We start from the raw sequence: 23488 nt of genomic DNA on the forward strand, positions 1-23488 counted from the left end.
AGGCGCCACGGCTTCGGGGCGCGTGTGCGTGGCCTGCGGGCTGGGTGCTCAGTCCTCTGTGTCCTCACCCTTTGTCCGCCTGCGTGGCTCGGTGTCTCCCTGTATGTCGGTCCTGACTCTGGGATGCGGGCCCGACGGTCCCGTTGGCGGGTCTCGCCGTAAAAGACACTGGTAAAAGTGTCCTCTTGGCCCCTTGAACACTTTCTGCTGCGGGTTCTGCCTTTTCTGACGTGAGCTTTGCTGTATCTGTTCAGTCTACTCCTGAAAACCATTTCTGCCCCTTAATTTTCAGTTTTCCTTGGCAAGTGGGGTAAATCTGTTGAGTTGAATTCAGCCGTGTCCATTTGGTGTGGGGAGCAGGGGGCACACGGGCACAGAGGCAGTGTCGCGGCAGCATGGGTGTCCTTCAGGAGCGCGTCCCAGCACGGGGTGTGGGGCAGCGGCTCGTGGCGGGAATAGCTTCCTCTCGAGCCTGGTGTGGTTTGTTGAATGACGTGGTCCAGGGACGCAGACCGACCCCTCTGTGCACGTAAACCTGGTGGTGGTCGCTGCGATTTCAAGGTGAATTGTGGTGGCACGTGGTTGTCACTGTCCCTGTAGAACCTCATCCAGCGCATTTCTGCTTCATTTGCACCTCCGGCCCGTGAGTGATGTAGGAACCTTTGCTTGTGTTTATTTTACTTTACCTTCTTGCCCTCCTAGGATACTGACTTGCTCTTGAGTTGTGTGGATTGTGGCGGGTGTGATCCTTTTTGGCCGCCCTGTTAAAATCCAAGTTGTTATTATTGCAGAATCTCATTGTGTTTGCTCACCTAACTGGATTTTTGGGGTATTTGTCGTCCCGTTTGCTGAATTTGACGTTCGTCTTCCTCGTGTTGGTTTTCCCCTCACGCGTGTTGACGTGCGTTTGTCTGCCCGTCTTTGCACTTTGGGATTCCCGTCCACACGTCTCACAGATGGATTTTTGGGTGGGCGGGAGATGCTGATGGCAGACAGGGCACGTGCCTTCCCGCCGTCTCTCAGACGTTCTCTGCTGCCCGAAGGCCTCTGCTCGTGGAGGCCCCACCTCCCGCTCGCTCCCCCTTGGTCCTACCGACCGTGTCCCTGCGGTGCCGCCACCCAGCGCCGGGCCGGGCCTCGGGCTGCCCCATGCCCGGCGGCTCCGGCTGGAGCCCCTCAGAGCCCCTCGTGCGCAGTAGCAGGGGGCCTTTCCCGGGAGGCACGGTCCCAGATCTGAATCTGACGGCACTTGTCGTGGGGCTCCCTCAGCATGCCTGGTGTTCGTTCTTGGGGTGTGTGCGTGTGCGCCGTGCTGCACTCGTTTCTTTTTTGAACAAATGTGTTTTCCAACGTCCTCACGGGCGAGCGGGTGCTCGCACAGCTCGGGCGCTGCTGCGCAGAGCGTGAGCGGCTCTGGTCACCCCTCCTGCCCCTCAGGCCTGTGTGGAGGACCGGCCTCCTCCCGGGAGAGCGGTTGGGGCGAGAGCAGCTGCGAGCCCAGGAGACGCGGGGCTTCCCTCTGAGTCTCCCCGGTGCCTCTCGGTGGCGCTCTTAACGCACAGGTGGCAGTGACTCGTCTGAGAGTCGCTTTCCGGTTGGGGGTCTGTCCAGGCACTTAAAGAGAAGGCGGAGCTCCAGGCGCAGCTGGCCGCCCTGAGCACGAGGCTGCAGGCACAGGTGGAGCAGAGCCACAGCAGCCAGCAGAAGCAGGACTCGCTCAGTTCGGAGGTGGACACCTTGAAGCAGTCTTGCTGGGACCTGGAGCGAGCCATGACTGACCTGCAGAACATGCTGGAGGCCAAGAACGCCAGCCTGGCATCGTCCAACAGCGACCTGCAGCTGGCCGAGGAGCAGTACCAGCGACTCGTGGCCAAGGTGGAAGAGATGCAGAGGAGCATCCTCAGCAAGGACAACACAGGTGAGCGCGGCAGGTGGGGGGCGGAGCGGACTCAGGTCTTGGAGGCGAACCCTAGACCCTTGCTAGTTGGTAGTGACGTTGCTTACCTTGCTCCGCCTTCAAAGCCTGTCGTGCGGGGGCTGGCGCCGCTCGCTTTTTCCTCAGAACGGCAGGTTGTGCTTAAAAGATTGAAAACCGACGCTGCTGATGAGTAAACCTTTGTGTTTCCTACTTTAAGTGCAGCTTTTGGCGGTGGTGGATCCCTGTGGGAGTCCCCTCTGGAGGGAGAGACAAGTGGGACGCTGGTGTCGGAGGGACGTGGCGGCAGGCTGTGCACAGAGAACCTGTGGTAGCCCTGTCCTCGCGCCGTCTTCTCATCCTGGGGCGTGTGCCGCACACCCCGCTGGGTGCCCAGCACCGCCCGCGTGCTCGCAGCACCTCCGTGCTGGCTGACGGGAGGAGGAGGGGCAGGGCAGGGGGCAGGGGGCAGCGGAGAGCCACGGTTGGCCCAGACCTCACAGCCTCTGGTGCAGGCCAGGCAGACGAGGTTCCCCTCGCAGAACAGAGGGGTGGCTTGGGGGGCTGCTCTGGAGGGCCACAAGGCCGTGAGACGGGGCTTCGGATGTGATGACAGAAAACAAAGAGTGACAGACTGCTGTGACGGAGACTTTTCTGGCACCAGAAAGAAGAAACTGCTTGGCTGAGAAACACGCCATAGACTGTTTTCAGTCTTCGGGCATTTCCTGATACGCAGTCCCTTAAGAAAATTATAAAATCCGGGAAGTGCTGAGCACCAAGATAATCGTTAAGTCTGGGTTGCGAGGCCTGATGACCAAAGCCCGTCGGGCAGCGGCACCGACCGCACTCACACGGGGCCGCAGTGCGGTGTGGACGCCCTCGTGGAGCTGACGGCGTGTCTCCTGTGGTTCTCGCTGGGGTCGCCTTTCTCAGGTGCTGGCGGTCTGAACTCTGAAACACATCAGGCCCCAAGAATTTCAGACAAGAGGTCGTGGATCCTCTTAAACTGAGATGGTTTCTTGTCTGTTTTTTAATTTTTGGGAACTGTCTTTAGAATGGTAGGTGTTTTTCTTAATATTTGGCCACTTTGGTTTGCACTGTGATTTAGGTCATCCGTGACTTCCTGCCCCCTTTCCTCCCGCTCTGCCCTCATCAGTGGCAAGAGTTGACCACGTCAGTGAGCCAGGTTTTGGTGCAATTAGCACGATACCAGGTGCCGCCTGGGCGCCCGCAGTGGCTTTGCGGGCACGCGGTTGGCCCTCGGTACCCACAGGTCTGTAGTTACGCGTTCACGGGCACACTCAGATTTGTCGGTAACCCTGGAGCAGGACAGTCCGTCGCAGGCAGGTGCAGCGCTGAGCACGGCTGGTGCCGCTTGACATTCACGCTTCCCGCTGAGGGGGTGAGGCGGTGCTCTGCTCTCCTGTGTGAGCGGGTGCCCTTGTCCGGTCTAGTGTCAGAGCCTCTGCGTCTTTGTGCTTTGTAGGGAGGTTTTGTATTTAAAGTGAAGTCCAAGCACTATCTTGTGCTCTTAAGTGTGAGACGTCTGTGACGTGTCTCACGGAGGAAGTTCCGTGCGTTCGGTGAGCTTCCTTCGGGCGTGAATTACGGTGCCGTTGGCTGTGAGTTCGGTATTGATGGGCCAAAAGTACAGATTAAGTAAAATGCCTTTGTACACAAGCTCACGAGACAAGGTTGTATATTGATCCGTTCACTCCCGTATTTCTCCGGGAGCCACGGTTCAGCATCCACACCTGCAGTGTGACCTCTGCAGAGACACTGAGTCTGCGTGGGGCGTCCGCGTGGAGAGACGGACACGGTGTGGGGCGTCCACGTGGAGACACCGAGTCTGTGTGGGGCGTCCGCGGGGAGACACCGAGTCTGCGTGGGGCGTCCGTGTGGAGAGACGGACACGGTGTGGGGCGTCCGCGGGGAGACACCGAGTCTGCGTGGGGCGTCGGTGCGGAGCTGCGGGCTCCTGAGGAGTGGGTGCCCTGAGCTGCTGTGCTTGTCTTCAGTGCACGACCTGCGACAGCAGATGACGGGCCTGCAGAGCCAGCTACAGCAGGTGCAGCTGGAGCGGACCACGCTGAGCAGCAAGTTGAAGGCGTCCCAGGCCGAGATCGCATCTCTGCAGCACGTGCGGCAGTGGTACCAGCAGCAGCTCGCCCTGGCGCAGGAGGCCCGGGTCCGACTGCAGGGCGAGATGGCCCACATCCAGGTACGGCCCCGGACGTGTCTCGTGTGGGACCCTGGCCTTTTCCCTAAATTAAGTCCTTCTGTTTTCAGGTCTCACGGTTGCCTTTAGGGAAAGTCTGCTCGCCGCTCATTTAGCTTCTTCTCCAGCCTGCGGAGCAGCCGCCGTCCGTGACCTTCTGACACAAGGGGTCTTACGGCTTCTGCCGCATCATTTTTCGTTCTGTGACGAGCCCCCCCTGGGGGGCGCCTGTCGTGGTTTGAACCCAGCTCTCAGACCCACGTCTGCCCGGGTCTGGGGACTCTGGCACCAGCTCTGGGCCCTGGTCGCTGCCCTCCTGGGACGTGGTTTCTGACACACAAGGGGCACAGTGTGCATCCCCTTCCCGGTTGGAGCTGGTCTCTGCTCCAGCTTCTTGACCACCAGGTCTTCGCGGCGTGAGCTCTCCCACTGCCCTCCGTTTTGTTGGGGTGCAGGCGTGTCAGCCTCGGATTCTGGGGGGTGGGGAGGGCAGGTGTCTGTCCAGGCTGCAGAGGAATGCTGGTCTCTGCACTTTCCCTCAAGGCCCCTTGCTCTGGGCTCATTGTGCTCCAGAGGCGGTCAGGATGACAGGCAAGTGGCTGAAAGGCACTTTGCTCCAAGTCTTGGGACCTTGGACTAATTAGGTTGATTAGGAGGGTGCTGAGTGGTGCTTTGGTCAGCCTCTGTCTTCTTCTTGAATGCAGACACGGGTTTTGCTCTCTCTCCCTTTGGTTTTCTTTGTTCGGATGAAATATTATAGACTAACTAAAACTTTAATTCTCAGCTGGAAGATATAAAATACTAACTCCACTAAATGCTCTTTTAAAACATAAAACCTAGGAGCGCTGGGGTGGTTCAGTTGGTTGAGCGTCCGACTTTGGCTCAGGTCATGATCTCACAGTCCGTGAGTTTGAGCCCCGCGTCAGGCTCTGTGCTGACAGCTCGGAGCCTGGAGCCTGCTTTGGATTCTGTGTCTTCCTCTCTCTCTGCCCCTCCCCTGCTTCGCTATCTCAAAATAAATAAATAAACATAAAAAACAAAATCTAGGGGCACCTGGGTGGCTCAGCGATTGAGCGTACAACTTCAGCTCTGGTCATGATGTCATGGTCTTTGAGTTTGAGCCCTGCATCAGGCTCCACGCTGACCTGACCATGCAGAGCCTGCTTCGGATTCTTTCTCTCTCTCTCTCTCTCTCTCTCTCTCTCTTTCTGTCTGCCCCTCTCCAACTTGCACACTCTCTCTCCTTCTCAAAATGAGTAAATAAAAAAATCTACAGGGGGCCACCTGGGTGGCTCAGTCATTTGAACGTCCAACTTCGGCTTAGGTCATGATCTCGTGGTTTATGGGTTCGAGCCCCACGTTGGGCTTTGTGCTGACAGCTTGGAGTCTGGAGCCTGCTTTGGATTCTGTGTCTCCCTCTCTCTCTGCCCGCTGCCCCCCCCCCCCCAACTCACACTCTGTCTCTCTCCTTCAAAAAGGAATAAACATTAAAAAAAAAAATCTACAGGGGCGCCTGGGTGGCGCAGTCGGTTAAGCGTCCGACTTCAGCCAGGTCACGATCTCACGGTCCGTGAGTTCGAGCCCCGCGTCAGGCTCTGGGCTGATGGCTCGGAGCCTGGAGCCTGCTTCCGATTCTGTGTCTCCCTCTCTCTCTCTGCCCCTCCCCCGTTCATGCTCTGTCTCTCTCCCAAAAATAAATAAAAAACGTTGAAAAAAAAAAAATTAAAAAAAAAAAAAAATCTACAGTCTACAAATATATGAATTAGAAATGTTCTTAAATTTGTTACGTGTGTTTCAAGGTAAAGGACCCCGCAGGTACATATTTGTTCTACTTCCAACATACTTGGAAATAAATCACCATGCACGTTAACGCAAGCTTGCAGTGATGGTGCCTTTACATGAGACACGAAACAGTTAAGGAAGCTACATTTGTGTGTCTTGCCCCGAGTCAGAAATGAAGTTGGAGGGCAGAGTGGAGGAGGGGCTCCGGGGAGGAGAGTCAGCTGTACCTGACTTTCTTAGGCACCTCCAGATTCCAGGATCCGCCTTCCTGATTGGGTGAGGACGTTTTCTCCCTCTTTCCCTGGTAACACGGAAGTATTGCCAGGCACATTCAGGAGGCAGCACAGAGCAGAGTGGCTTTTATTCTTTCATTGCCTTAAAACACAAGTCCCAGCAGGGGCACCCGACCAGCTCGGCTGGAAGAGCATGTGACTGTTGATTTTGGAGTTACGTATTGAGCCCCACGTGTGGTGTAGGGATGCCTTGAAATAAGGAAACTTACAAAACAAAACAAAACACAGTCCCAGCAAATGGTACCTTCTCCTGTTCTGGGTAGCTTCCATTGAGACCCCAAAATTCACAACTTGTGGTCACATGTGGCATCTCACAGTGTCAACGAGTGTTCACCTTGTATCTGGAAGTAATGTGCTCGAAGGTCCGGTCACAGAGCCGTGTCCCCTGGCTTCTCTTTACCGAGCCCCCTCTTGGGGCTGGCACGCTGTGCTGTAAAGCTGGGCACCTTCTCTGGAAGAGGTGGTGGGTCAAAGGAGGTCTAATAGTCTGTGACAGCCAGGGTCTGACCCCAGGCTGGATTGCTTCCTGGGAATGGCCAGGGTCAGCCTGGTGAGTATCTCGGACAGTTAGGCACTGAGAGGCCAAGGCGTGAGATGTGGCCGGTCATAGTTGGACAGGTCATTTTTGGGGCAAATTCCAGCCGCTGCTGTCCCTGCCATCCAGGTGAGAGCCCTCACCTTGAGGGTCCTCAGATAATCCCTTCAGCAGGAACTTCTGTGTAGGTTTTGCTACAAAGTGCGTATGTAGCCTTGGGGGTATTGACCACTGGCCTCCGGGCTGCCAGCCTGCCCCTCTTCGGCATACACAGACAGCCCCAGTGTCAGGATGGGTGACAGGAGGGTGGGCAGTGAGCCCTGTGTACTAGGGTCCTGGGGAACAGTTTCCCCTGCGGTTGTCACTGGATAGGACCCTCACTTTCATGGCCTCTGGGGTGGGCCGGGCTGTGCTTGTGTCTGGAATCTAGCCACTTTCTACCTTGTGGAATTTTTCTCTGAAGGTTGGACAGATGACCCAGGCAGGCCTCCTGGAGCACCTGAAACTTGAGAACGTGTCCCTGTCCCACCAGCTGACGGAAACCCAGCACAGATCCATCAAGGAGAAGGAGCGCATTGCCATCCAGCTCCAGGGCATCGAGGTGAGGGCCAGGCAGCTCTGGGGCTTGCTCTTTTCACGCTGCGACACTCGTCAAGGTTGAGAAAACTTACAGATGGGTGTGCGTAAACAGTAATACTCTATCCATTCAGATGTCTATTAAACTAACCTTTTGGACAAGTGACAGCGATTCAGGGTTCGGCAGTTCTGTTCCTCACGTCACTGGAAACTCATCCGTCTGTCTGATCTGAGTTGCCGGCGGTGACTTATCTTCCACTAACTGTGTGGGCCTGGAGCCCTGCACTCGGCCCCGCGGTTGGGAAGGTGCTGGCTAGCAGGTGGGCAGGAGGAGGGTAGTGCGTGTGTCTCTGAGATGCCGTGTCTCTGACAGCCTCGCAGTGGTAAGCATTTCCTGTCTCTGAGCACTCAGCTTGTGTTTCTGTTGGCCCCCCAGCAAGCACACGAGCGACTTAGGATGTGGCCAGTTGCACCTGCAGATTGTTTCCCGGGCAGTGGGGGCAGTAGCTCTGGCCTGTTCTCCTTAGCTGTGAGACCCTGTACCATTCCTTACCCTCTCTGAGCCTTGTTCCCTTGATTTATGAGATGAGGACGGTGACACCTGCTCAGTAGGCTTGTTGGGAAGAAGGAAGGAAGGTGCACAAGGTCTGGGCAGCGTGTGGCCTGGCGCTTCTGTGCTGAGGATGTGGAAAGTCAGTGTCCCGTGACTGGCGCTCGCCCCTCTCCTGCTTCTCCGCACGTGCCCCCGTGTCCTCACGGGTGAGGCGGGTGACAGAAGAGAATCGCGTCATGGCAGGGGCCTGGTGCCAAAGACCTGGAAACATTTAAGTTAGAAGCTGACATTTTTCCTCGGGAAACACACGTAGGCGTTGGATCTCATCTGCGTGAGCAAATTGTAAAGAACTCCATCCGTACTTGTCCCCCAGCCTCGGTCTGGTTTTACCAGCTCAGTGACAGTGTTCCCAGTGGCACATCCCCAAAGCAGGGACACCTTGCAGCCTGTCTTCACGGCAGAGGCAGCCATGGGGGTGTCGTTCAGCACTCTATCCCGTTTCTTTTTCTTTTTCTTTTTTTTTTTTTTTAAAAGCTTTAAGTCATCTCAACACCCAACCCAGGGCTCAAACGCACAACCCTGGGGTCAAGAGTCAGCCGGGCACCCCGGTTCGTCCCATTTCTTAAACCTGGGTTGCCTGCTGGCTTCTCCCTCAGCCGGTCCCAAGGGTCAGCAGAGTGGACTGGACGGCCGGAGGTCACCGGCCTTTGGCCCCTCTGGCCCCGGGCTCCTCTGCCTGCGGGTTGGGGACGTGATGGTGACAGACAAGGGCCTCTCCCCAGGGTGGCGGGTCTTCCTGCTCTTTAAACAGCACGGTTTCCTGTGCTCAGGCCGACATGTTGGACCAGGAGGCTGCCTTTGCGCAGATCCAAGAGGCCAAGACGATGGTGGAGGAGGATCTGCAGCGGAGGCTGGAGGAGTTCGAGGGCGAGAAGGAGCAGCTGCAGAAGGTGGCGGCCGCGGCCGCGTCCCTCGAGCAGCAGCTGGAGCAGGCAAGCCCTCCGTGGCCTCGTGGGGACGCCCCGGTGCCACACACGGCCGTCCTCGTGCGGCTGTCCTCGCGGTGCCTGTCTGTGTGCTGTGTCCTTCGGACTCGTCGTGACGTCACATCAGAGCGGCCGCCGTCGCCGTGCCGGCCGGGTGTCCCCCGCACGTGCCAGCACTTCGTGTCCGTGCGCTGGGCGGCGGGGGGGGAGGGGGCCGGGTGGCGTTCTCCTTCCGGGGGCAGGACGCCGACCCTGGTTCCTGTCTTCCAGGTGAAGTTGGCGCTGCAGCAGCGAGACCAGCAGCTTGAGGCCCTGCGGCAGGAGCACCTCGACCTGCTGAAGCAGCTCACCTGTGCGCAGGAGGCGCTGCAGGCCCGGGAGCGCGCCCTGGGTGACGTGCAGGTGCGCCACGACGAGCTGCAGGCCCGGCTGGAGGAGCTGCAGGAGGAGGCCGCCTCCAGGGACGACGCGATCCGCTCCCTGCAGAACGAGAAGATTGTCTTAGAGGTGGCCCTGCAGGCGGCCCGGAGCGGCGGGGAGGGGCTGGACAGGGGAGCGCAGCGCCTGGCAGAGGGCGCCGAGGAGACGTCGCAGGTTCTGGAGCAGCTGAGACAGGAGTTGGCCGTCAAGTCCAGCCAGGTACCGCGCTCGCTGTCGTTTCGTTGGGAGCGGAGGCCACACGTGTGAGAGCCAGGGCAGTTGTCCCGTCCCGTCTTTGATCTCCTGGTTGTGGAAACGCGGGAGAGCGCTTGCCGGGGAGGGACCCACGCCTGCAGGTCACGTGCTTCCCATCCCGTTGACTGCGGGCAGCGTAGACGCCCGGGGCTGGGAAAGCGAGTCACGTGTGGGGTGTGGACAGTAAGCTACCGAGAAACCCCAGCGTCTGTCTGCAGATGACGTAGAGCTCAGACGCGGGAAAAGTTATGTAGAACGTTTGGATCTTCCCTGCTGTATGCCTGCGGTGGGGCCTGCTGGACACGTGGTGGGACGGTCGTGTGTCAGTGGGCGAGGGCGGGAGACAGAGGGGCGCGTGTGGACACGAGCCGGCTCGCCGCTTTGGGGGCCATTGTGCTGACAGCGTGACGTTGCGACGTGACCCGACCCAGGCAGACGTTCACACACGGAACAGGAGGACTGCGGGGTGTACAGCGATAGTTAGTGGCCGGGAACGGTTTGCCTTCAGACCATCACCCCCGAGCGTCCGGCGCGAGGAAACTGGTGTAGGTTTTCCTCTGGGAAGTAGAGTGAAAAGAGTCCGTGTTTCCCCTGCGAACACTACCCTGGGCCAGTCACTTGTCAGGGACCTTCTGGGTGGGTCTGAATGTGGTTTTACTGTTGGCTCAGTAAGAGGGACGCCAGCGGACCCCGGAGGCACTCCGCGTCCCATTTGAGCTTTGCCTGTATTGTTGTGGGGTCTCTGGTGGCAACCCTGTGGACAGAGACACTGTCCTGAAAACAGGGAGGTGGGTTGGTGGCTGGCCTCCCCGTCCCCCAGGAGGCTGTCTCTCCAGCCTTGGAGGTGGGTCTCCTGACACACGGACCCAGGGTCAAGCCAGCGCGGGGGACGGAGCTCCCACAGTGTAACGTGTGGGCACGCGTGTCCTTTGTAGGTGGGGCACCTGCAGCAGGAAGCTGCCACTCTGAGAAAGCAGACGCAGAAAGTCAAGGAGCAGTTTCTTCAACAAAAGGTAAAAACGTGTTGTCGGTTTTCTTCATGTGCAGTAAGTGTGGAGAAAGGTCCCCGTGTGGTTCAATCACTTGCATAGAACAAGACCGGTCAAGAAGAAGGCGACACCTAGGCCTCTGCCATGCTGTTTAAAGACACTGATTCCAAACGACGGCCTCACCTCTTGTATTTTAATGTCTCAGGTCGGGATGTGGCTTCAGAGTGGGGTCAGCATCTGTGACACGATCCCACTCTGCCGTCACGTCGGAGGGCGTGTGCTTTGCTGCAGCACAGACGGACTCTTCTGTTAACGTGTCTGTGAGAAAGTTCCGCCCCGACGTGGCGCCGAAGGGAGCCCTGGTTCGCGCAGAGGGTGGGGACGCACGTTCTGTGTCCACAAAGCTGATGGAGGCTGTCGGAGGATGAGTGCGAAGCGTGGCCGACACCAAGGGTTTGGGGAAGGGTGACCCGAGGGACAGTTAGAAGTGGTGCCGGATGTTGTGCCGAGATGCAGGTGGGGGGAGGGCCCGTCAGGAGCCTGGGGCCCGAGGAAGGTGAAGCCGCCGGGCGACACCTGCTGTGCACATCACCCAGATGTGTTTAGGCGCGTGACCTGATGCTGTGCCTCAGTTGGTGGTGTCCTGGACTTGGTGGGATGTGTTCTCTGTGGTCCAAGAGGCGTTATGCTGTGGACGAGTGGTGAGCACTTTGGTTGAAGCCGCGTGAGCCCCAAGACCCTGCCCTGTCCCGGCTGCAGCTTCTGTCTCATCGGGCAGGTGATGGTGGAGGCCTACCGGCGGGATGCCACCTCCAAGGACCAGCTCATTGGTGAGCTCAAGGCCACGAAGAAGAGGCTGGACTCAGAGCTGAAGGAGCTGAGGCAAGAGTTAATTAAAGTTCAAGGGGAGAAGAAGTCCGTGGACGTGGAGCATGTGCGCCTGCAGAAGGAAGCGTCCCACGTCCGTCAGCAGATGGCCGACCTCGAGGGGCATCTGCAGGCGGTGCAGAGGGAGCGCGACGAGATGGAGACGCACTTACAGGTCCGGAAATTCAGCCAGATGTGCCCAGGGGTGTGTTGTGTCCGGGTAGAGGGCAGGACGGCCTGGAACCAGTCCCGCCTGGAGCCCCTGTCCTGGAGGGATAGATGGACAGAAGAAGGGACGGGCGAGGCCCGGCCTCTGGGAACTGGCATTGGGAGAGCTGAGGGAGAGTCTGAGGCGGGCAGGAAGCCGGGAGCCCTGTGTGGGGGACACGATGTGGGAGGAGGCGCTGGGCTGGCTGGTGACGCCACAGCAGCTCTGTGAGCTCTAGGCTTTCGGGGGAGGGGGCTGGCGACATGTGAGGGGCCCTGTGGTCTGCGGGAGGTGAGTGTGGAGGCAAAAGGACCCCGGTCCAGACTCCTGTCCTGCGGATGAGTGTTTCCGGAGATGAGAGGGTGACAGAACAGCCGGGGGAGACCAAGGGCTCCGTCCTGTGGGATGTCTCCCAGGTCCCACTGGATGGCCAGGTGGGACCCAGGTGGGCAGATTGGGTGAGGCTGCAGGCTGGGCCTGGGAGGTGCAGATGGGAGAAGGGGGCACGAGAGGAGCTACCAGGAGCCGGGGACCTGGGGGGTAACACCTGCAGCACCCAGGTCACGTGTTCCTTGAGGTGCTCGGGGCTGTGGGGAACCCAGCCTGTCCCGGGAGGCGGTTCTCACCGTACAGAAAGAAATGAGGAAGGGCAGCCAGTGAGGTGGGAGGCAGCGCGGGGCTGGAGGCCATCATCTGTCTGTAGTTCAGTCCTGCGGGTGCTGGGGGGCCTAGAGGAGCCTGGGGGGCTCGGGCAGCAGTGGTCCTTGGGGACTGTGGGTGAGGGCTGCATCCCAGGGGGTTCCACCCCAGCCTTCGGTCCTTCCCAGGCACTCCCTCCAGAACCCTGGACCTTTCTAAAGAAGTCATTTATACGAAGGGCAAGCCTGTCTGTCAGGGTCCTCGTCAGGGCCCTTGTCCTTGAGGGTGGCCCTGAAACGGCACCATTTGCCCTCAAGGAGGCTGGTCCCGAGAGTCAGGCCGCCCAGGGAAGGTTTGGTCTCCTCACTTTGTCTTTTCCTCTCTTCTTCTGAAGTCTTTGCAGTTTGATAAAGAGCAGATCGTAGCTCTTACGGAGGCCAACGAGGTGCTCAAGAAGCAAATTGAGGAGCTCCAGCAAGAAGCCACCAAGTGAGTGGACTTTGAGGCATGTGCGGGCGGGAGGGGTGGGCGTGAGCGGCTTTGAGCTCTGCTGGGGCCTACTCACAGGCAGCCAAGGAAGTCAGACTCCAAAGTTACCGCTGGAGAGCAGATCGCACCACAGTTCCGTGGCTGCATAGTTTCACGGTTAACACGCGCTCCCCTTGTGTGTCTGTTACATGCCAGCGGCGTGTGGCAACGCCTTTCCCCCTGCCGGGTCCCCAGGCAGGGCCAACGTTTGCGTGTATCCCTCTTGCCGTGTATACGCACGCCGGGTAGCCTTCAGGGGCCTGTAACCCTGTGGCATATCCCGTGTCCTGCCCTGCTCTGCCTTCGGCCCTTGGAGGTTGCTTGTAAGCAGGTTTGTTAAGATGTTTACTGCTATCTGAGAAGAGTTTGTTTGGGAGGACAGAAGTGTTCTCTGCCCTCACAAGAGCACCCCCTCCAGGAGGGGAGCAGGGCAGACGTGAGCGCTGTGCTGGTCTCTGTGGGGGCAGCCAACACAGGCCCCCGCTACGGGATCGGGCCTGGCAGGTGCAGCAGCCAGCTGGGGCCGGGCTGGGGTGGGGCCGGGGGCGGGGGGGGGGGGATGCGAGAGCCTGTCCTTCGGAGGACTCAGGACTGGTGGGAAGGGAGTTCAGATTGCCTTCTCTGTGCGCCCGTCACGCCCTAGGGCCATCATGGAACAGAAGCAGAGGATGAAGCGGCTGGGCTCAGACCTGAGCAGCGCCCAGAAGGAGATGAAGACCAAGCACAAGGCTTATGAGAGCGCTGTGGGCATCCTGAGCCGCCGCCTGCAGGAGGCCCTCGCGGCCAAGGAGTCGGCAGAGGCGGAGCTGAGCCAGCTGAGAGCCCAGGGCTCTGGCGGCGGCAGCGACCTCACTCTGCAAGTGGGTAACCCGTCCGCTCCCGCCAGTCAGCCGGTCGTGCACTCGGTTCTGGGGACTTGATGTCTTAACAAACGTTTGCTTGGAACACCTTGAGAAAGAGTCTGGAGAGACGGGGCGGAGCTAGCGTGTAGGCGGCATTTCTGTGAAGTGTCGCATGCCAGCAGCGTGACTGCACAGATCAGCCCCCGGCGGTCCTTCGAGGAGCACGCCGTTGCCTGCTCCCTCAGTGCGGGCCCTCGGTCTCCCCACCCCTGTCCTTTCCCGCACCCCTTCAGCGTCTGTGGAGGAATTTCCTGGGCGGGTAAAGTGCTGTGAGCAGCCTGAGTGCCAGTGTAGGGGGGTCGGGGCGTATTTGGAGAGTCCAGAGAAGCTTCTTGAAGGATGTAATATTTGAACTGGTCTTGAGTAAACAGGAGGCATTAGAGTAGATGGGGGTGCATCTCTGCAGGGGAATGTTCCTGTGCAGGGCGTGCAGGAAGATCTGTGCTGTGCATCTAAGGGGTGCAGTGGGTCGGGCAGGGGTCCTGCTGCAGGGGTGTGGGTGTGTGCAGGTGGGCAGGCGTTGGCTCTGAGCTGGGGCTGGCATGGGATGGAGGGCTGACCGGCGACTCGGGCAGGGTGAGATCTCACTCTTCTGTGGTGGGCATTGACGGGCGGTGGTCGAGGACATCTGGGGTCAGGCGAGGCTGTAGCAGGGAGACCGCGTGGACTCCTGCAGTAGCTGAGAGATGACAGGTCCAGACGAAGGTTGCGGAACAGCCAGAAGGAGGGGCCACTGAAGCACGTTGCTCCCTTGGGAGGGAGAGCCCGTGTGTCGACGGCGCAGGCCAGGGGCTAGCGAGGGGGCGGCCCCCGGTGTCCGGGTTGCGGGCGACTGAGTGGCTCTGCTGACAGGAGAAGAGGGACCCTGGAGAGGGGCACCTGCCTGCTCTTCCTGCTGGAAGGAAGGCAAAAGCCTTTTGCTCCGGATGGTTTTTTAGGGTAAATGGATGGAGGTTGTCCTGGAGGAGGACAGAGGATGGGGCCAGCAGGGCAGGGGCTCTGGGCTTGCGGGGCATTTTTTTTTTTTTTTAATTTTTTTTTTTTAACGTTTATTTATTTTTGAGACAGGGAGAGACAGAGCATGAACAGGGAAGGGTCAGAGAGAGGGAGACACAGAATCTGAAACAGGCTCCAGGCTCTGAGCTGTCAGCACAGAGCCCGACGCGGGGCTTGAACTCACAGAGTGTGAGATCACGACCTGAGCTGAAGTCAGATGCCTAACCGACTGAGCCACGTAGGCGCCCCTTGGGGGGCATTTTTATTCCTGTGATGCAGGCTGTCAGAGTTCCCCGAGCGTCCCCCGTGTCTGTGAGTCCGACGCGGTCTTGGGTGTCACACACCCTGCCAGCTTCGGCCAGTGTGAAGTTTTACCTGACTAGTTGACGTGCCTCTGTTTGTTCCTATCCAACATCCTTTTAGGGATTGTTTCTTCTTAAATGAAGTTTGTTATGGTCTCCTCCCCACTGAAGAATTTGAGCAGGAAGACACTGTGTCACAGCACGCTGTTTTCTTACCAAACCGAGAATATCACATGCTGCTTTTACCTGTTTACTTTCTAAAACGGGAGGGGGAGATGTATTAAGTTGCAGCTTTCCTTTAAGTTGAAAATCTTTCGCTGCCTGATTTTTAATTTTGGGGCTTACACGTGTCAGGGGCAGGCCGTAAAGTGCCACGTGGAGCCTGCCGTCCCCCACGCGCAGCGTCCGTGTTTATACTTGTCAGACGGGACCTTCGGCAGGTTACTCACTGTGGATTATCGGTACAGTGAGGCCGGAGCGAGATGGACAGTAGACCGTCCTTCAGTATAACGGCTAAGAAACACACATCACGTGTGGAGACGAGGGCGAGTGTGTGCAGTGCACCGGGTGGTAGTTCCGTTCTGCCTGGTGCAGCTACCCTGCCACAGGTCGTAGGTCCCTCTCCTGCGGGGAGTGAGGGGGGGCGCCTGTCACACGCCACGTTGAAACCCGTGAGCAAATCCACCTTCCTGTCCTGGCTGTTAGGAGAGAATCCAGGCTCTGGAGGCAGAGCTGCAGGCCGTCGGCCACAGCAAGACGATGCTGGAGAAGGAGCTCCAGGAGATCATCTCACTGACCAGCCAGGAGTTGGAGGAGTACCGGGAGAAGGTGCTGGAGCTGGAGGATGAGGTAGGCCAGGTTTCATCCTCACACAGCCGGGCAGGCCCTGCTGCCCCCATGCAGCTCTGCTGCAGGCAGAGAGGTGCCTTACAGAGGCAGGAGCCGGCCCGCGGCTCACATCCACACCATGCTTCTGTGTGCCATCGGCCCGTTTGTCTGGGTCCTGGACGGACACACACACACACACACACACACACACACACACACACACACCTTACTGCTTGGACTCCCCACAGGCGTGGTCGCCCAGCATTCTCTCAGGCACCCCTCCAGCATAGGGGTTGTTAGACCACGAAGGCTAAAATGTCCCCAGTCTGAATGCTCAGGTTGCAGGTAACGAGAAGATCTATTCTGGTAAAGAACTTCCCGTGACTCTCTGGCCCAGAGACGGCGTGGCTTTGGGTGATGCTGCACGTGGCAGTTGGTGATGTCACCAAGGGCTCTCCATAGCGTCCCGGGCTCCCAGGAGAAAGCTGGGCTGGCCGCGGTTCTTTGTGGCCGGGGGTGGCTGTCTAGCGCCGGGCACTCGGTTTCTGGTGTACAGGAACCTAGCTCATCAGCCAGAACGTGTGATTAGGTGACTTCCCCGCGCCTTCCGTCTGTTTCAGCTGCAAGAGTCCAGAGGCTTCAGGAGGAAGATAAAGCGCCTGGAGGAGTCGAATAAGAAGTTGGCCCTTGAGTTGGAGCACGAAAGAGGGAAGCTTACGGGCCTGGGGCAGTCCAACGCGGCCCTGCGGGAACACAACAGCATCTTAGAAACCGCGTTAGCCAAGAGGGAGGCCGACCTGGTCCAGCTGAACCTCCAGGTGCTCAGACTCCTCTGTCGGAGGCAGGGCCTTGCCGCAGGGCAGGGAGCTCTGTGTCCGGCGTGGCCTCACGCATGCGTCCCAGCCCCTGAAGCAGAACGCTGCCCCACCGCAGAGATGCGGAAACGGGGGAGGTGGTCTGGTGGAGTCAGAAACCCGCCTCGCGGCTCTGGGGTGTGGGGCAGAGCTGGGGGCTCCTGACGCCCCCCCCCCCCCCCACTGAGGTGTGAATGCTGTGACCAGTCCGTTAGCTTCCCTGCTCGAGGGGTCCCGCCGGTCATGAGGGGTCCTTCCCTCTGTGAGTCACAGATGGGACTTGAACCCTGGGTGGGGCGGGGGGGGCTCCCTCTCCAGACTCTGTTCTCAGCCCCTCTGGCTCTGCAGCCTCTCTGAGACTGGCGAGAAGGCCTGGCGCTCCGGTGCCATCCCCACGGGGCCGTCAGCAGCCCGGTCCAGCTCCCGCCTCAAAGTACCCAGCGATCAGAGAGCTTGTCGACTTTTATTCGGCACTGGTTCCCACCCCTGCCATACCCGGTTGCCTCACGGTGACGGTATTTGCGTTTATAGCCCCTGACTCACAGGCACGCTTTGGGTTCCTCGCTGCGTGCTCGAGTGCGGCTGCACGGTTTTGCTGCGGTCTCAGGTTTCACGTTCTCCAGAGACGGAATTCTCCCGACTCTGCCGCCTTGTGCACTTGCTGGCAGCGCATCGTGACGCTGCGTGTCACCATGCTGCCAGGTTCCCCGCGTGGCCCTGACACAGTGGCCCTGCTTCCTCCTGGGGCTCCGCTGGCCTCTGAAGTTTGAGTCCCTTCTCACGTGCCGCATCGGCAATGTGCTGTAGGTACAGGCGGTCTTGCAGCGGAAGGAGGAGGAGGACCGCCAGACGAAGCAGCTCGTCCACGCCTTAGAAGCCGCGCTGGAGCAGGAGAAGGCCAAAGTGCACAGCCTCAAGGAACAGGTGTGTGAAGCTTCCCACCGGTTCCAAATTGTCACCTCAGAGCCGATTGGAATGCGGTTTTTCAGTGTCTAAAAACTGAGCATGTGAACCCTTGACACCTCAGTTCCCTGTCAGGAATTTACAAGTGTCTTTGTACAAGTGTCTTTGATTTTACAAGTGTCTTTGATGTGTTCTGAGAGCAAAGCATCATCAGAGCATTGGTGACAGTGAGCGGCCGGGGGGAGCCCTGATGGCCATCCACGGAAGAGTAGCCTTGGATTAACCCAGAGGCAGCCGTACGGGCCTGAGACGCGCACACAGAGCCCCACAGAGGGTATTTGCTGGGGGAAAGTGTCCCACGTGTACTGTTGGGTTAAAAAAAGCAAACTGCAGAACAGCGTATGGCTCCGTTAGTGTTCAGAGCGCAATTGAGGAAGGTGGTTGCGTAGACCCTTTGCCATTTCCTGGCTGCTCGTCTCCATGCTGAGGTGCCCACCAGTGCGTCAGGGCAGTCTTCCTGCAGAGGGCCTGCCCCTCCCACCCCTGTGAGCTAGAGTCAACCTCAGTCCCCCGTGCTCCCCACCAGGTGCCGGTCTGTTATTCCTCATGAGAACGTAAGTGTCAGGGATGCCTGGCGGGGCCCGGTTGGTTAAGCGTCTGACTCTTGATTGCAGCTCAGGTCGTGATCTCACGGTTCACGAGATGGAGCCGCAGGCGGGCTCTACACTGTCAGCGCGGAGCCTGCTTGGGGTTCTCTCTCTCCCTCTGTCTCTGCCCCTCCTTTGCTCACACGCACACACGCTCTCTCTCTCAAAAAAGATTATAAATTCTTGAAAAAAGAAAAAAAAAGAACGTAAGCTTGATGGCTTCAGGGCCGTGGCTCATTTACCCTCACGGGCCCCGTGCCTGGCACAGAACGTGTTTGCCGTGCGCACATGGGTGCGAGGGTGCGTGTGACCTGGGTTTTGCCGCGTCCTTTAAAAATCTCTCCGTGGTGATATAATAGAGATAGAAATAAGTAGTTCTTCATTTTTTCGGGTGAGACAGTAAAATATTCTTTTAAATAGGACAGCTTTAAGGTCTGTTAGGACTGTATTACCATGACCCCATCAGCCTCTCCTGCAGTCGGTCTTTGTCCCTTGCATGAAGGTGAATGGAGGCAGCCGTCCTCCCTACTTTCCTGCCCCCGGTTTCCATATTTTGCTCACTTACTAATTTTATTCTCCTTTTAATGAAGTTGAAACTAGGAAACTTGTGAATAAAAGTGCTAGGGAAAGTCATGGATACGCGACATTGGCTTAACTGTGATTGATTGTCAATTATTTCTCTAAATGCATTTAGTGGAATTGTCCTGATTGTATGAACAGTACATGCTAGCAAAAAGTTAAAAAAAAAAAAAAAAGAGGTCTTAAAGATTGAAGCAGAGATCATCTTGAATGTGCTCCTAGTGATGAGCCACTGTTGACATTTTCTACTGGAGTTTTTTTTACTTATTTATGTGAGTTAGATTTTGTATGTTCAACTGTCATATATTGTTAAGTATTTTTATTAAACTTTTAAAAAATGAAGTGCTGCTAGTACAATTAGACCAGAAAACTAAGTCATTAGAAGGAAAATGGGAGATTTTCTTACATTCTTAGAATTTGCTGCTCTCAGAAACCTTGGGAGGCTCATTGTTTACCGAGAAAAGGCTACTGTGTCATGAATGCGTAGCGATTAGTGGCTCTACTGGAGTTGCTTGTCTGGTGGAAAAATGTATTCCTCCCAGAAAACATGAACTGTGACTGAATTTAACAAGAAATCTGGAGATATGCTTGAAGAGGACTGTCAAAACCACTTAGATCAAAGGGTGCCTGGGTGCTCCGTCGGTTGAGCGTCCAACTCTTGATTTCGGCTCAGGTCACGATCTCACGGTTCATGGGCTCAAGCCCCACGTTGGGTTCCATGCTGACAGCATGGAGCCTGCTTGGGATTCTCTCTCTCTCTTTCTCTCTCTCTCTCTCTCTCTCTCTGCCTCCGCCCCTCCCTCACTCGTACTCTCTCTCTCAAAATAAATAAATAAAATTAAAACAAAACCGCAGAAACTGTTTAGATGAAGACAGCCTGGAACGTGTTTGTCACCCGGCAGAAACTGGCGGCCGCACGCTGCACACCAGGCGCGTGTGTCACAGTGCTTCAGTCCTTTGGGACCTTGAGAAGCTTTGGAAGAAGCGGGAGCGGGTGGGGCTGGCGGTAGTCCGGTAGTCCTCGCGGACGCCACGTGGCCACATTCTGTGTGGTTCTCGCCCTTGGTAATGCTGATGTTGTTCTGGTTAGGTTGCTGCAGCCAAGGCGGAGGCAGGACATAACCGCCGCCACTTCAAGGCCGCCACCTTGGAGCTGAGTGAGGTGAAGAAGGAGCTTCAGGCCAAGGAGCACCTGGTGCAGAAGCTGCAGGCCGAGGCCGAAGGTCTTCAGTGAGTGCCGCGCGGCAGCGGGCTGGGCCACCGCCACACACACCCCATTCGTGCGCTCAGCACGTGAAGGTCACCCGTGTTCCGGCACGTCTCGGGCACGGGAGGCCCATCTAAGAAGAACATACCAGATTCCTGTCTGAAGCCTGCAGAGCCACTTTGAGATGTCAGTGCTGACGTGGCTGTGCCCACCGTGTGCCTGCCGGTCCTCCACCGAGGACAGAGAGCCCTCCCTGTGTGTGGGGCACACATCCGAGGGCCGTCCCACCACCCGGGCCCGATGCAGCCTCCAGAAGAGCACACGCGGAGATCCGTGTCGAGCGCTTTTCTGCCACCACAATCTGTCACGTGGGCGCACAGAGTGTCCTCCCCAGGGGCTTTGTGAGGATTAGTCAGGGCAGAGCGCGGCTGAGCTCCCAGAGCAGCCCCCGGCGGGGCGAGCAGCGTGCGAGTTTCTGTTGTCATGATGGAAAACGTTCGACTGACAACATTTTGTGGCGGGGTAAGCATGCTGTAATTTCGTTCTTCCTTGTTTTTTTTCTGCCAGGATCCAAGAGGGGAAACACTCCCAGGAAATAGGACTGTTCCAGGCGGAGCTGGAGGAGGCCCGGACCCAGCTCCAGCTCCTGCAGAAGCAGCTGGACGAGCAGCTGAACAGACAGCCTGCGGGAAACCAAGAGGTGACCTTCCGGGAGGCTTTGCGTCTCCAGGGGGCGGGGCCGATGGAGCCAGGGGGCGGGGCCGATGGGGCCAGGGGGCGGGGCCGATGGAGCCAGGGGCGGGGCCGAAGAAGCTAGACTCTGTTGACGGACGGTTCACGCGCTCATTCCTTCGTTCCCTGTGTGCTTGGAAAGGATATTTGTTGTTTATAAGTATGACATTAACACACAGATGTGGTTAGAGCGGTTTTATAGTGCAAGAAAGCCACTGTAAAATTCTCTTGGTCATGTGACTTTTTCCCTCCTCTAGATGGAAAACCTCAAATGGGAGGTGGATCAGAAAGAAAGAGAAATCCAGTCCTTGAAGCAGCAGCTGGACTTGACTGAACAGCAGAGTAAAAAGGAACTGGATGGAATACAGCACTTACTGCAGGTATCTGCTGTGTCAAGGTCCTGGGGCAGAAGGTCAGAGCCAGCACTTCACGAGGCAGTTGATGATCATAGCACTAGTCCCAGGTACCGTGGCAGGCAGCGCGCTAAGCGCACGCGTTATCGGCGAACTCAGCGCTTCCACCAAGCCGTTTTGCAGGCATCGCTTATGTTGGAGAGAAGCCCACACGGCCCAAGGAGGCCAAACCCCAGCGCTACGTACGGCCTGGGTGAGCTGTGTGACGTGTTCCCGGAACGGGATCTGGCAAAGCACAGTCAATGAGGCGAAGCGTGTGAAACGTTCACTCTGACAGACTTCTCCACAAAGAGATCCGTGTACAGTCTCGACACAGCAGGGATCAGGAACGTAGCTCTTGCCGGGATTCCTGCTTGTGAGCGGAGGGCTTGAGTAACATTAGGCCTGATTTATATTCTTCTTTAGTAACGGTGAGGCTTATTCTAGTAGCTGACCTCGGAGTTTAAACAGGCGACTCGGGGTCCAGTGTAGATAGCAGGCACGAGAGTGTTGCTGGCTCCTTGGCAGAGGCTCTGAAATTTGGATAAAAACGCTGAGAACGTGAATGTGACGGGACACTGCTCGACCTAGACCCTGAGGAGGAAGCATGCTCGCCACACCACGTACCTCATCACGTAAAAATCAGCGTTACGTTTCTAGCCCCTTAGAATTGTGATGTACAAACTTAAGATCTCAGCGGCGTGTTGAAGCTTTTTTAGCTTTTAAAAACCTCCGACTTCCCTTTCCTTAGAATATCAAAGCTGAGTTGGAGACGGTGCGAGAAGATCTGTCCCTGACCCAGAAAGATAAATTTATGCTGCAAGCTAAAGTGTCCGAGCTGAAGAACAACATGAAGACTCTGCTCCAGCAAAACCAGCAGCTCAGGCTGGACCTGCGGCGTGGCGCGGCCAAGACGGTACTCGGGCTCTGTGCCCCTCGGTTCGCTGGGCCCACTGCAGGTCTGCTGGGCGGTGGCGGGCGCACCGTAGTTACTCAGACGTGAAGTTACATGTAATCAACCAGGAGCAGGTACCGTGTGAAAATAAACGGTGCCGGAGTATTGTGCTTAGAAACAGGCCAAACCCTTTTACTTTGGTGCCTTTTCCAAGAGCGTGAGTTCAGGTACCATTTTGTTGTAATATACTTTATAAACCATACGAGGGCATCATTTGCTGTTGTTAACAAGAGCCCCGGGCCTGGTAGGCAGGCTAGCTGGGACACAGCGGCTGCCAGGATGGTCTTGGGGACCCAGGGACCCTGAAGCTGCCGTCGCAAGCCTGCTCAGATTCTCCACACGCCTGGCTTTTGTTTCTCTGCTCAGTCTACGTAAATATTGTCCAGGGGCAAAGAAATCACTCAGACTCAGGTTTATTTACCATTGTTTACCTGTCTGTGAAAAAGTTTGAAGTCCTAGAAAGGGGAATTGTATGAGTTGAAAATTGACTTAATTTCTTAGGGATGTGCAGAGTCAAAGCCGTGGTCTTTCATGGAAAGCCCCCCGCAAGGAGGGGTGTTCTCATCCTCCTGGGGAGCCAGCACGTGCTTAGTCGCGTGTGTGAGGCAGAAGGTTCATTGAACCCCGTGGCTGCCTGCTCTGCTGCCCGGGAAGCAGGGGCCGTGCCTTCCCGGGAGGCTCCTCTGGGATGACCTGTTGTGACCCCAGGCACTGATGGGGGGAACGTGCGGTGGGGTCCCCCTCTTAGTGACACCGCTAACCGTGTGCTTTCAAAAACAGAGAAAGGAACTGAAAGGCGAGGCCGGCTCTTCGGGCCCCGTGACGCCGGTGAAGATCCCCGACTGTCCCGTCCCGGCCTCCCTGCTGGAGGAGCTGCTGAGGCCCCCGCCTGCCGTGAGCAAGGAGCCCCTCAAGAACCTCAACAGCTGTCTCCAGCAGCTGAAGTACGAGCTGCGTTCTGTGTTCTGTGTCACTCGGTCTCGAAAGATAGACTGCAGGTTTAATTTGGAAGAATCTTTTCTGTTGGCAGGACCTCATGCCCAGCAGAGGCTGAGCAGGCCTGGGCCACGTGGGGTCACTTGGGCTGTCGGTCCCTGTCATCCGGGGAGGATGGCCTAGAACTAAGTGACCCTGAGAAGCCCTTGAGGAGCCAGGACCTGAGCCCTTAGAAACCCCACGGCTGGATGTTCTGCTCCCGCCAGCCCGAGGCCAGTGTTTGCAGGGTGTGGCCGTGTGGGGACATCTTCTGTTTTAATTTTTAAAAAATTTCGTTTACTCCTTTTTTTTTTTTTTTTTTTTTTTTATGTTTATTTACTTTTGGAAGGGAGTGTGCAAGTGGGAAAGGGGCAGAGGAAGGGGGAGACACAGAATCCGAAGCAGACTCCAGGCTCTGAGCTGTCAGCACAGGGCCTGACGCGGGGCTCGAA

General features: G+C 57.3%; 1 protein-coding gene across 5 annotated transcripts in view; it reads left to right on the forward strand.

Moving 5' to 3' along the window:
• Positions 1-23488, forward strand: part of GOLGA3 (golgin A3) — a 43969-nt gene that overhangs the window by 16260 nt on the left and 4221 nt on the right. For all 5 annotated transcript variants that reach the window (XM_060612016.3, XM_060612018.3, XM_060612020.3 and 2 more), the window contains exons 7-22: positions 1612-1918; positions 3934-4136; positions 7207-7344; positions 8703-9497; positions 10469-10546; positions 11301-11564; positions 12631-12725; positions 13408-13624; positions 15670-15813; positions 16413-16610; positions 17454-17570; positions 19866-20005; positions 20550-20682; positions 20972-21094; positions 21858-22022; positions 22842-23005. In XM_060612016.3, the coding sequence (XP_060467999.2) occupies positions 1612-1918; positions 3934-4136; positions 7207-7344; positions 8703-9497; positions 10469-10546; positions 11301-11564; positions 12631-12725; positions 13408-13624; positions 15670-15813; positions 16413-16610; positions 17454-17570; positions 19866-20005; positions 20550-20682; positions 20972-21094; positions 21858-22022; positions 22842-23005 (3281 nt within the window). The remainder of the gene's footprint in view (positions 1-1611; positions 1919-3933; positions 4137-7206; positions 7345-8702; positions 9498-10468; positions 10547-11300; positions 11565-12630; positions 12726-13407; positions 13625-15669; positions 15814-16412; positions 16611-17453; positions 17571-19865; positions 20006-20549; positions 20683-20971; positions 21095-21857; positions 22023-22841; positions 23006-23488) is intronic.

Source organism: Panthera onca, chromosome D3 (assembly GCF_046562875.1).
Source record: "Panthera onca isolate mPanOnc1 chromosome D3, mPanOnc1 haplotype 2, whole genome shotgun sequence".
Classification (NCBI taxonomy): Eukaryota; Metazoa; Chordata; class Mammalia; order Carnivora; family Felidae; genus Panthera; species Panthera onca.